Source organism: Falco biarmicus, chromosome 2, assembly GCF_023638135.1.
Source record: "Falco biarmicus isolate bFalBia1 chromosome 2, bFalBia1.pri, whole genome shotgun sequence".
Classification (NCBI taxonomy): Eukaryota; Metazoa; Chordata; class Aves; order Falconiformes; family Falconidae; genus Falco; species Falco biarmicus.
Genome location: NC_079289.1, coordinates 79,243,421 through 79,256,793, shown reverse-complemented (window position 1 = coordinate 79,256,793; position 13,373 = coordinate 79,243,421). Strand labels below are relative to the sequence as shown.

The 13,373-nt window shown below is 40.2% G+C and overlaps 1 protein-coding gene across 1 annotated transcript in view; it reads right to left on the bottom strand.

Moving 5' to 3' along the window:
- Positions 1 to 622: 622 nt before the first annotated feature.
- Positions 623 to 13,373, bottom strand: part of BACE2 (beta-secretase 2) — a 55,887-nt gene continuing 43,136 nt past the window's right edge. The window contains exon 9 of the mRNA XM_056329352.1: positions 623 to 7,461. Coding sequence (XP_056185327.1) covers positions 7,208 to 7,461 — 254 coding nt within the window. The 3' untranslated portion in view covers positions 623 to 7,207. The remainder of the gene's footprint in view (positions 7,462 to 13,373) is intronic.

Genomic DNA, 13,373 nt, shown 5'->3' with positions numbered 1-13,373 from the left:
ACTAAGGGCCTTTTTAGATAGGATATTTAAAAAAGAGAAAAACGGAAAGTACTTTTAACAGAATTCAAGCAAGAGAACACAATTTGCTGTGAAAGGGCTCAAAACTCTCCTATTTGAAAAACAAACCATGTGCGCCACCTCCCGGGGTACAAAACAGAGAGCACGGTAACCACCCTTGTCCGGTGGGAAACCAACACTCTCAGGGTGGCTAGCTGTCTTAGCAACAGGGACATTCAATCTGTATGCCTTCTAAATCCATAGTTTAGGGCAGTTGACAGCAACAGTCCAATATATTACTTGAATCCACTCCAGATGATCACAAGCTTCATCTTCTCAAGTTAATGTTTTCTGTGCCCAATTTCTGTCCAATACTGAAATGAACTGACAAAAAGTTGAAGCGAGAACATCTCAGTTATTTGGGCAAAAGCACCTTGGGGCTAAACTTGCCTGCCTCTTCCCCTCCCTGCAAGATTCAGATGAGAACTAAAGCTGTTCTGCTTTTTTTCCAGAGCTAAAGCCAGAAGTTAGAATTGAAAGTCACAAAGAGCTAGGAAGAATTTGGACGGATATGATTTATCAGCTTTGAAGTTCATCTTAACAGGATTTAAAAAGACACACAGAATAGGTTGAAAGAATTAATCATTTATTTTAAGCAGCACAAAATTTGATTTTTTACATAGTGTTTATCTGAAAATGGCAAGACCTGAAAGAACAAAGTATCAATTCTTGGAAAATTCAGTAATGAGGCTTGACAGTTAAGTGGGATAGATTCCTAACATCACCTGAAGACTGAGTTAAAAAGACTATACCCCTTTTTTTCAAAGTTTTGATCCCATTTTCCTCTCAGTCAATGTTAAAAACATTGTCTATTAAAAAACCCATAAAAATCAGGTGAAGAAATGCCTCTACAAGATGGACTTACTTCCTTAAAGGTGAAATCCTTTCCACGCTTCCTAAATAACTATCAAATAACAGCTGATGTAGTGTTAAAAGATTTCTGCATCTCCATATAAAATTTTCAATAAAAAATGTGAACGGCTTGTTTCAGACATATCTTATTTAAACAGTCAGTCTTGTATAGCTTATGCACACACAGAGTATTGGCTAGCAAAGCCATTTTGCCCAGGATATATTGCAGTAATCCATGCCTTGGTGCTATCAAGAAACTGCCAGTTGTCTTTTCAGTACCACTTCAACGTGACTTTGAGTTCATTTTTTCCCTCCAGAATTTTCCAAAGGACAGCTATGTTGCAAATACGGCCATTTAAACATTCAGCTATATAATTCCTCTCTAACAACACAGAAAATAAACATACCCTTCACAGGTTTGACACGGCCCTATGAAAATTTCCTTCCTCAAAGAGGGATGTGATGAGAGGATGGTTACAAACAATGCAGTTTATTCAACTATTTTGCCTAAGTATGTATCACTGTAAAATCAGAGCAGGCTGCATTGCTCAACTGTTAAAAGCAGAAGTGTCTCACTCACCAAGAAGAGCCAACAGACAGTAAGGGTCCACTGCAGTTGGCGGTAGGACAAAAAACAGCAAGGCCTTCAAGGAGGGGGCTATCATCTGCCTTGGGAATGGCACTAAGTTTCACAGCACCTTGTGGTCCTCCTCTCCACCCCTGTATTTCATAAGGACAGACAAAGGAGAATGTACAGGACCAGTGGGGAAGACCAAGCAGTTAAGTATTTCCAAGTGTGAAGAAAAAGAGGTCTAGGAAATGTAGTCAAATGCACAAAGGAGTTCTTTGCACACAAATTTGGGGACCACTGACATAGATGAAGTTTTGGCTTTAATTCTCCTCCTAATAATAACACAAGTATTTTCAATCTAGACTTAATTTCTAAAGCCTTACAAGCTACTTTAAAACAGGTTTGTGAATGGTCACCAAGAAGAACATATCTTTTGTTAGAAGGCTGAATTTTGCGTACAGGGGTCTTCAGCTTTTAGGAACTTTTTTTGGGGGAGGGAATAAGGAGGCCAGAAGACAATAAGAAAAAAAGACTTGAAGCCAGTGAATTAGTAGGACAGCAGCTATACTCAAATACATCGGTTGCAAGTGATTATCATCAGTCAAAAGGAGAGAACACTTACTGAGGGCTACTTTCTTTTAAATGCTGACAATTACCTTCTGTGTTTTACTTTTTGGCTAGCTTAAAAGAATTCTGTATGTGCCTTCATAGTCTAATCTAAACCTCCCAGTATTTAAAATGTTACCTGACCACAAAGATCCAGCTAAAGCCTAGCTACAATGAAAAGGAGAACCCTTCACGACTACTGTACAGTCACCAATGTCAACATGTTTTAAAATAGCCTGTTTTGTTGCTTACAAATATACTATTGCTCAGGGTAAGACATATCACTATGCTCTTTGCAATATGGAGAGGCCAATAATTCTACTTGAAGATGACTGTGCCCCTTACTCACTTGTGTGTGTGTGGATAATTCCCAGTAACTGCAACAGGCACCTTAAAGTACACTAGCTTTCAAAATATTCAGACAATTGAACCCTTACCCAAGAAGCCAGGTGACTGACTGATGTTACACTTACAGCAGCTTGTCAGCACCTGTAGTCGCTCTCCCATTTTCCTCTACCAAGAACCCTCAGCCTTGATCTGGAAGCCTGGTAGAAGACTCAATTATTTAGCATCTCCACATTTGACAACCATCAGCCAGTTTCAGCTCACTGTAGCCCCTCTGTCAGTTAGTGCTGTGGTACAGACCCATCTTATCCATGGGTTCAGCTGAAGCCAACGATTATATTTCAGGTAACGTTCCTGAGGAGCCGTTACCAGGACTCTGGATTACTCACAAGCCTGGCCTAGCATCTAATTAGGCCCCAGAAGCCAGAAAATCTGACTGGCTCAGAAGATTGCTTGTACCCCATTACCAATCTGTCTTTGCTTCTCTGAACAGCAGCAAGAACTTCAGCAGCCAGAAATGAACAATTTATCAATCAAAGAGTCAAGTTTGACAGGAACTAATGTCTTGGTAAATTTTACAGACCTTTCTTAAAAGGATCAATCCTTTATGCTCTTACAATTTTTAATGAAGTGAAATTAAGGGTAGCTTACTTCTCTTTCCATAATTTCCTTTACTTTTACCTCCATAGGTCATTGTACCAGTGCCCTTCATTATGCAACTCGTATTACTGCTTATATATATGAGGCTCACATCTGAGATCAGGATATGACAATCAACCAGTCCAGTTGTTGGAAACCTCTACAGAGATCAAAGAAGCTTTCAGCAGCACAATCATTTTGGATTATCAGAAAATTTAAGGACCACTCTCTCTGGAAACGTGCCGTGTCAAGCAAGTCTCATAAGCTTTTTCATATTTAAAAGGAAAAGGTTAGTATACAAATGGCTCATCCTTCAATGAAACATAGCCAGCCAACACATAGCAAGTAACTGGGTGGAATACCTAAAGGTCAACTTTAGCTGATAAAGAGTTAACTGTAATTAAGCAACTGATGTGAAAAAGATATCAAAACCGATAGCTCTGAGATTACCACTAGTTAACCTGCACAGCCTCAGAGCTGAGAACTGGAATGGTACACTGCCTTGGTATATTGCGTTCAGGTTGATCCGACATACAAATCCTAAATGCAAGCTTTTTCACCTTAAAAACACAACAATACCCTCTACCTAACTACTTTTACAGAACCTGAAAAAAAGGCTTATTAAAATTCTTTATCTATTTTCTTTAGCATTTAAATTAAGCCAAAAAGCCCATGATAATATTTCTAAAACTCGGGAAGGCAGTGGGATAGAACTAACATATTCCCATGCCTGAACTCAGGTTTAACTACTTGAACTGAAATGACACATCTTCAAATCCCTAATGATTGCATTGATAGCATCAATTATCTAAAAGGCTGCATCCAATAGAACACGGCTTTCTGACATTTTCATAGTACATGATGTTACATTCACATTAGGAGAACACTGCAAGAAATATTGATACATGTACAAAGAATGATTTAAGAGTGCTGTGATTTGGAGCATCCTGTCTTCCACAATAAATAGAGAATATTTTCCAGCACCATCTTTACTCAACACTCTGGTTGTTCACTCCCCCCCCCCCCCCCCCCCTTTTTTTTTTTAATCTTATCACTGAAGTTAGTTAAGAGAGCATAAAATACCTCACAGCACTCTCCCTTAAAAAGAAATCAGGGAAAGAGATCACCAGTAAGATACACTTGGTAACACTGCAGTCTGTCATGGTATTTCATCTTTCATAAAAAAATGCTCAAGAACATTATTTTTCTTAATGTGCTGTAGGCTAAAAATGAATCCTCAAGGGTTTCTATTGCTCTTCTTGTTGCCAGAGCAACAAAGCAATACTCACCTGAATATCTGCCAGTCTAAGTATCAATTTACAAGCTGAGATGAAGTTTGTGCCGCTAGCAGATGTCGCTAACAGCATTTTTACTATAAGCCAAATTTTAGTGGCAAGGGATGCCATGAAAACTCAAGAATATATTACTATTTCATTTGTGCTACTTGATTATTGCTCCTATAATTCAAGTCTTTCTATTAAAATGTCTTGACCAATGACATTCAAAGTGATAAGGTAAAACTGAAAGGCTTTTATATGAAATCTAGCGTACTAAAAAGACTTTGTTAAATGACTCAGAAGAAATCTTGCTTGTCATTAGAAAGCATACTAGGAACCTTTCCCAATAAATTCCTTCCTAATACTCTTTATGGTATGGAGATAGGAGGGGCTGGGGAGAGGGAAGCAGTTAAAAAGTAATTTTAAGAGCATACAAGGGTTACTACGTTCTGAATTGAAAAAGGGCTCATTGTTTACACTGTATCAATCCAAATATTCACACTGTGTTTCTGTTTGAAACAGGTGACAGAAGCATTATTTATATTACCACACTGTAGAAAAAAGGAATACAACTTTGAAATTATTTTTTATGTGTAAAACCAAACCCAGGAGGATGGTACAGAACTACATCACGGAATTGGAAACATTGCTATCTTCAGAGCAAAGTCTATTGCCTTAAGAAAAACTCAAGGGAATTTCTTCTTGTTATAATGTGTACTAAAAATTCTAATTCTAAGACATAAAGAAAGATATATATGGAAAATAGAATATGGAGAAAACACCTAAGCTCTATAGTTTCTTACATTTCTTATGATTCATCATTTTCCTCCTCTAAAAAACTAAGAGGCAGAGGATAAAGAAGGCAAACTATTTCCTCCTATTTCCAACATCCTAATTCCAAGAGAAATAATTTTCAGATGTTTTATCACATCATTAATTGTTTTACTCTATTCAGCCAGGTAATCTGAAAGCGCAAGAATTAAAAAGGAAAGAAAACCACAGGCGCTTCCAGTTATGAAGTGAAATACACAAGTTAGTTAAAAAAAAGAAACACAAACCAACAGTGCTTTATTTTCACGCACATTATGTGCACCTCTGTAAAAGCACTATTCCTGAGAAAAAGAAATCTTTGCTCATTCCATGCAGAGGCAGATGCAGAGGCAGTGTGAATCTGAAAGCTGTAGGAAAGGATTACAGGCAAAAAATTTTCTAGGCAAGGAATTGGGAGATTCAGAGCTAAGCTTCCTTTTTTTTTTTTTCCTTGTTTCCCACACAAATATGCAAACTGCTGTGCTATCAAAATGCAAAGGAATTTTTCCTTTTTTTTAAAAAAAAACAACCCCAAAACAACACCACCCACCCAGATAACTAACAGTTATCACTGGACTCCTCAACCTTGCATTGTTTATCTTTCAAACTCACTATGCCAGTGTTGTAGAAAAGCAATGGAGGTGCTGCAGTGCTCACTGCCTAGATACAAGAAAAATTGTCCTATTTGCAAAGAAAATACCATGTTCCGACCTCAGCATTAAGATCTTCGCTTGCACAATGGAGGTCTGGTCAAATATATTCTTCTCTGCTCTCTCCCACTATTGTTTTCAAGTCTTACGACATGTTTGTTTTCAGCCAGTCGGTACTCACTTCATTTGATTGACAAACCGTTGAAGCTAAACTAAACACTTCCAACTGCTCTTCAAGTTGAAAACCAAGCCAGATTACCAGCATTACAGCATTAAGACTTTCACTTCACAATCTGTCCATAAAGACAGATACTTTTCCTTGAACTTCCAGGCTGCTGAGCTCATACAACAACAACAAAAAAAAAAGGTTGACTTTCTTACTTTGTTTTTTCCTTTTTGTTACGCACACAATAGAAACACCAAAAAACCATGGTAGAACCTGGACCTTAGCTTTATTATCTGTCCATACATATGCAGACTAGTCTTTTCTAAATATCAGCCATCCTTAACTCAAAAAAACCCAACAAACCCCCAGAACAACCCACATCAGGGGGAAAAGTGAAAGGCTTTTTTTTTGTGCACCAAAGTGGAAAGTCATGAAGTGCTAATATTTATAAAATCCACTACTTTGAAGCCAAGGAGTTGCATTCGGTTGTATGGAGTGTCCTGTGCTTCAAGACCAGTTCTAAGCCAAATGCTTACCAGTGGTAGCATCCCTGTAAATTAAGAGAGGTAGTCTTGTTTTACACTAAGGCTGAACAAGTTTCCCAGTTTTCACCTCCTCAAACTATTTTGTAATGACTCTCAGGAAGGGTGACCCTCTCAAGTGGCAGCAGTGATCTTGAGGAAAAAAAACCAAACCCAACACAAACCAAAATGTCTTCTTGACCTCATTTGCTTTTCTCTGCTGCTTGTCTGACCTGTCTCCCTCCCCCACACCATAAGGACAGTTTCAAAATGAATTGATGTAAACAGAAAGCAGTATTCATTTAATGCAATTAATAAGAAAGATTGTCAAGGTGGTTTTTTTTCTACAGTCAGGGCTTGATTAGTTAGAAAATACTGACAGCTCCTTTTTTTGTGAAAGGGGGACAGACAATTTTGTTCAGACACTTTTTTTTTTTCCTTTTTTTTTTTTTTTTAAAGAAGGTACTATTGAGAGCATAAAGGCTCATTGTACTGCAGTAGCAAATCCAGTACCATAGCACTTAAGAGGTGGTTAACAGTGCTTTGGTCCAGAATCAGTGTTAGAAAATAAAGCTTAAAAAGTTATGATCCAGGATATTTGGTGGGATTTCAACAGCAATTTGTAATGAACGTAAAAAGGACTGAGGCATTGGCTTCTTCCCCTTGTATTGTTCTTCATTCTGTTTAAGTCCCAGGTTTCACAATCAAGTTTCTCATTTCCATCGATGACGCACTAAGGAGGATTCGTCATTGACCACGTCATTGTCGGTGTAGCGATGCTGACACCGTGGTGGAATAAGCAGCAGGATGATCAGTACAAGGAGGATAATTCCACATAGGCTCATAAGAGCATAGGAGGCAATCCACAACACTGGTTCATGGAAAGAAACGCTAGAAACACAGTTGCTTGCAACATCTGCTGTTGTGAAAGGGCCTTCAATCTCAGATACTGGAAAGCCATCAACTTCTGAGAAATTACAAAAAGAAACACATTAAGTCTGTAGACATCATTTAAAAGCAAATAACAAAAGATCTAGTCTACATGCCTATATATCCTTTTCCCTCATCATCATCATACATCTCAGCATACTCATGTTTTATTGTATTTCTCATTACAATAAAAATGCTAGTATCCTGTATTTATAAACTGGGAATCTGAAGCATAAGGCAACCATGACTCCCACATCTACACAAGGCTGTCAATGAAAGAACAGACATTCAAAGCAAGTCTAACATAGCGCAAATTAAAGCCCAAGCCACTGGATCAACCCTTCTCTCTGGACTAACCTTTCAGAAATGTCAATTTATCAAAGCTTAAAAATCCCACAACACCTACACTGGAGCAGGTCAGGGCCTGGGTAGCTTTTTTTTCTGGCATTTCAACAACAGGAAGAGTACCTCAAACAATTCTTACATCTGTTTGCTGCACTCCAGGGTCTTAAGGAGCAGCAGGCAGGTTCATTAGCTTCACAGGCACCTTAAAGGACTGTGTCTTAAACACAAGGTGCAGGGTGGAGGGCAGTGCAGATACTCTTGCGAGTGGGAGTGAAAATTCAGAAGGAAGAAGTGAGGCAGGAGAGCTGGGTGACAGCCATCCAGAAAACGGCAATAGTGGAGAGGAAGGTCAATGTCAGGAGTGAGAAGCTGGGACATGAAGGAGCAGTGCTGTTGGGCAAGGAGGGAGAAGCTAACCAAGCAGCTCAAAAAATGCAGATGACAAAGCTAAGGCAAGAAGCATGAAGGGGTGCATTGGCAGCTCTGTTTTCAAACAGCTATCCATCTTGGTAACATCACGGACTGCGTGAGTCTTGTTTCATTACCATCACAAGCCCCTACTTGTTAAACCGGTATTTGCTAAAAAGGGTTATGCTGCCCATGGTTGTCACAGTAACGGTGCAAGTGAGGCAAAGTTCCCTTGAGTTGTGGACAGGGCTACATGTATTGTAAAAGGCAGAGCAAGTGAGTTGCCTAGGGCAACAAAGTATTCAGAGCGGTTCCTATCTGCAGGTGCATGGCCAGGGAAGGATGGAAACTTTTCAGCTTGCTTGGGGCAACTAGAAGCCTACAGTTAGTACTGTTTGTGTATTATAACAGCAGTTGTAATTCACTTCTCTAGTCAGATTGTCGTGGTTTAACCAGGACTCAGTTTTAACATTCCTGCTTAATTTCTTGTTTTACACAGACACACTCTTGCCAAATTGCGATTGATCCCACCTACTGAAAACAGTATCTCTTACACATATCTTAACATGACTCCTGAAAGCACGTTTAAAGAGATTTGCATAGAACACCCTTTGGAAAGAAGAGGGGAGCCTGGGTTTTGGAGAAGCAGGAAGGTGGCCTTTAAGGTTCTTTGTGGAGAAACAAATGCAAATAGGTAGGCTGCTTTATCTGCAATTTATTGGGAGAGATTTTAGTTGATATTGAGTTCCTGGCCTCCCAACACCTTTTAAGGTTTAAGTCTTGTCAGACAATTCAACTTAATTGCGGGCTGCTGTTGAAAGAGACAGTCCTGCTCATCCTCACTCCTGTCCCTTGCTGCATCTTTTGTACTGGCGCTAGCGACTGGTAGGCTGCAAGGAAAGTCAGGGCAACTCACTGATCTGATGGAAAACCAACCTGTCATAACAAACAAAATGCCCAAACCAGGAATTTTCTGGAAGATCACTCAACTGAACCAACCTCTTCTCCAGCTGCAAGTGTGGCAAGACTCCTTTAGCAGCAATATGCTGCAGGGTGGACTGGGTGGAACCTGGGGCTGCACCCACAAGCACCCTAACACTGATAAATACCAAACACATACTCTCTCAACTCAGCAGGTGGCAATAAACCGGCCCGTGCAGCCTGTATCATCAGCATATCTTTGCCAAGATGCTGCCGTTACACAGATATGGTAAGGGTGCTGCACAGTAGTGGACAGACTTGTAAAAAACTGCCTACAAGGTCTGTGGCAGAAATCCGTTTTGCTCAGAGTCCCAGTATTGCACTTTGTCTACCATGTAATTGTTTCTTCCGGACATCTCACCCCTTCAAACCATTTCATCTGTCTCTATGAAGTCCTGCAGCAAAACCAAACTAAACTACATTTAATACTAATGTGAAATGCAAAGCGTAAGTATTACTACTTTGGAATTTAGTATTTGTAGAAGTGAGGGGGGAAAAAAAAAAGGCAGCACAATAGCACAATTTTCCACCTTGGAGATAGCTTTGAAAATAAACAGTCCCTAATTATTCATTATTTGGCTTGAGTACAATAATTACTGCTATTAAAAAAGGCAATACAAAACTGTTGCCATAGTGGTCGACATTTTAAATTACATTTTGAGAATGCTTGATAGCAGCACAGCCTCTGCTTTCTTCCCTCCAAAAAGAAAAGTTTTCCCTCACCCTCTTACACCCCCGGAGAAACTGAGAGAAAATAAAAAAGGAAATTTACCTAAATTTTTCAAACAAGCCCTTAATATGAACTTTCACACATGCTTAGCATATTACACATTAGCTGAAACAGGATATTTTGGCATATTTTTTTCAGAACATCTGGTTGTAGCTACCTGCAATAAATTCTTGACCTTGAATAAATGAGGTTTTCTTCATTATTGGTGATTACAGGACAAAAATGGCACCTCTGAAAAAAAGCTATTTTGTAACATTTGTGTAGAACTCACACTCACTCACTCACCATCTTGGCTGGTTTGGAAAGGAACCAAACCTGAAGTTAGATCAAATTTATCATAAAATTGTAAAGTGTGGCTTCAAAGGGGCCCCTGGAAGTCACCTAGTTCAGCCTCCTACTTGGAGCAGGACTGTCAGCATCAATAGATCAGGTCAGCTGCACTGTATCCAGCCAGGTCTTGAAAACACTGAGGATGGAGACCCCCTGATCCCTCTGAGCAGCCTGTTTCAGTGCTGTGCCACCCTCCTGGTGAAGAAGAAATTCCTCATGTCGAACTTGAGCCTTCCAGAATGTAACTAGTAAATATTGCTCCTTGTTAATATAGTTTCACTTACATTCACCCTTGGCTTGCATTCAACTTCAGGCCCACCATAATCCCCAGTTCTTTTTCTGCAGGGCTGCTATTCAGCCAGTTCGTTCCCAGACTGTACCCATGCATGGTGGTTTTCTGCTTGATGCACACAACTTTGCAATTCTGTTCACTAAAACTCCTCAGCTTTCTGCTGCCCAGTTCTCCAGGTTACTGAGGTCCTTCTGGACCGGAGCGCTGCTATTCATCATGCCATCCATTCTCCTAGGTTTTGTGCCCATGAATTTGGATGCATTCTGTCTCATCACAACTCAGTGTAAAGTCATTTATGATTAATGACTGGTACATTTCTTCCCCCCAAAATACCCAAGTGTTGCCCCTATGACCTTCCCACTTACTACACAAATACTAGGAGTTTAATGCTGCTCAATGCCAAGGTACCATTAGGTTACTTCACTAATACTAACCAGTTGATCTGAACATCTTGTCTTAAGAAGGGACCTAATCCAAAACCTCTCCTAGTCATCCCATAAACAGTAGGTTACCCCTGAAATTATCAACAGACAATGTAGAGGAATTATAGAGGAATGAAGGCAGGTTAATTAACATTGATAATATAGAGCTGTGGGCTGGCTTCAGGGGCGGTGGGTTGGCTGATGTGGGTAAGGTGCAGCTGTGGCTGGTTTTAACTTTAACTTAACTTTAACTTTAACTTAACTACTTTAACTTAAGTAGTTAAATAGCTCTAAGGGATATGGAAGAGGAGCCCTGGATGAAGAGAGACCCAGAAGAAGCAGAGGGAGGAGAGAGAGCGTCCTGGATGTAGAAGAGACAAGGAGAGGCCCTGGGAGAAGCAGAGAGAGGAAGGGGACCTGGATGAGGAGAGGCTGGCTGGAAGAGGAGCCCAGAGAAGAAAGACTCTGGATGCAGCAGAGGCAAGAAGCAGGGTGGACTGGCCTGAAGAGGATGAAGAAACAGGGCAGACAGTAGATGAACTGTTGAAACCTTGTGGGGGACTGGTGGCTGTGCTGGGGCAAGGTGTGGGAGCTACTTATTGAAGTTAACCTGGTATGGGATGGTAAAAGCCTTGTTGCAGCTGGCTAGTTTGGATAGTGCTGTGACAAGGCAACTTGAAAAAAATTTAATTTAGTAAAAGGCAGAATAAGTCTTAAAGGGTTTCACATATTGAGGAAAAAGGAAATTCCTTTTCCCGCTACAATGGAATAGCTTCCTGCAGCCATCTATCTATCTCTCCTCAGTCTTGATATATCATGAAGAATGGAAATGGTACAACGAGTATTGTGGGATAAGCCAGTTCTCATCTCTATCCAAGTCTCAGTAGAAACTGGGGAGTTCAATAAAGTTAAGGCTTTCAGCCTGTTCTCATTTTTGTACTTGGCACGTACCCACTTAACGTCTTATAAAAAGATGGGCTTAAATTTAGTGTTAACACTATTGTAAACAAGAAACTATAGGTCATTGTAAAGCCACCCCAAATGGTCTTTTATATTTTTCTGTTTCTGAAGATTCTTGCCAACAGTAATTCAATTTAATTTATGCCCACAAACAGACTAAAAAGCTCCAAATAAATTACATTAATATAGTTGCTATGGAGGACGTGGCTGGCCTCCACAGAAAGCCAGTTAGGCAGCTTAATCCCTCACACTGCACTGACTGCTAACCACTCACAGTTGTAGTTTTTCTGATGAAAGTAGTGTTAAATATGGAAACAACAAGCTGTGAAGAAGTGAATTCAGCATAACTGGCACATCCAGCAAAATGTCATCTGCCCCGTGTGAGTGGAGTCTGAAAAATCAGTATATCTTGTCTCAGTCAGTGGCTTGTGTCATCTGATTTCTCAAGAAGCTACGTTCCTGTGATGCTAGGTTAGACATACGCATGAAACTGTGACAAAGAATCAAGAAGGAAATGCCTTCTAGCACCAGCTGGGTATCATCATGTGTCCAAGCTCATGTAAATTCAGATTTCTTTTCTATTCAGCACGCTCAGTTCCTCCTCTCTAGATGAGGTTGGCAGAACTGCATGAAGTGGCCAAACTCTATGCTTCTACGTAGCAATATTAACATTAAGGTGCTATTATGGTTCCCTGGTTCTTTTGCTGAACAAAGATGTGCTGTCAAAGCCATTCTTAAAGAGTACCAGCTGGCTCATGCCCCCTGCTGACCACATGTCGGTCAATATGTTCTGTCAAAATGCCCCCTCCTCTCTCCATTAACAGTTGCAGTGTGACAGGGACAGGAGACAGCTTTATGCTTGCTAAAATTGCAGTTAGGAAGCACAAGGAAGAATGAAAGGCAGGAAAACCTGGTCTGCAGTATTTTTCTAGTTACACTCTCCTTCCAGATGCATTCAAAATGTGTCTTTCATCGCTGCATGGTACCTCACAGAGGTCTTCATTAAGCAACCCACATCAATACCCAGATTTTCTTTCGTGGCAAGCTCAAAGATGACAGTTTCTAACACATTAACAATGGAGAGATTAAAAAAAAAAAAAAAGCAGCTTGTAAAATGCCCTGGAGCTACAACTCAGCTAGCTAGTATTTCTCTTTTCCCCCTCAATTACCTGGCTGCATTAAGCACTCAGTACTTACTGCCCCTACCCTCTTTAACATAAATACCAGGGATTAAAGCAGCAGTCAGTTTCAGTCCTTTCCTCATGCAAATCTCAGGATACAGTGTTTTTCAGAGCATAGACCACTTCTGTTTGGGACAGAGACCTGCATATGGGTGTACATCCTTTCCCTCCTTTCCCACTTGTATGTTCTTGTGGTACCAAAGCAATGTCTCAACAACGGGAAGAAAGCCCGGAACTTAATTTTAGCTACCCTTGGTGAGAGAAACCATGAAAAAGCAAGAAAGTTAACCAGCGCTGTAA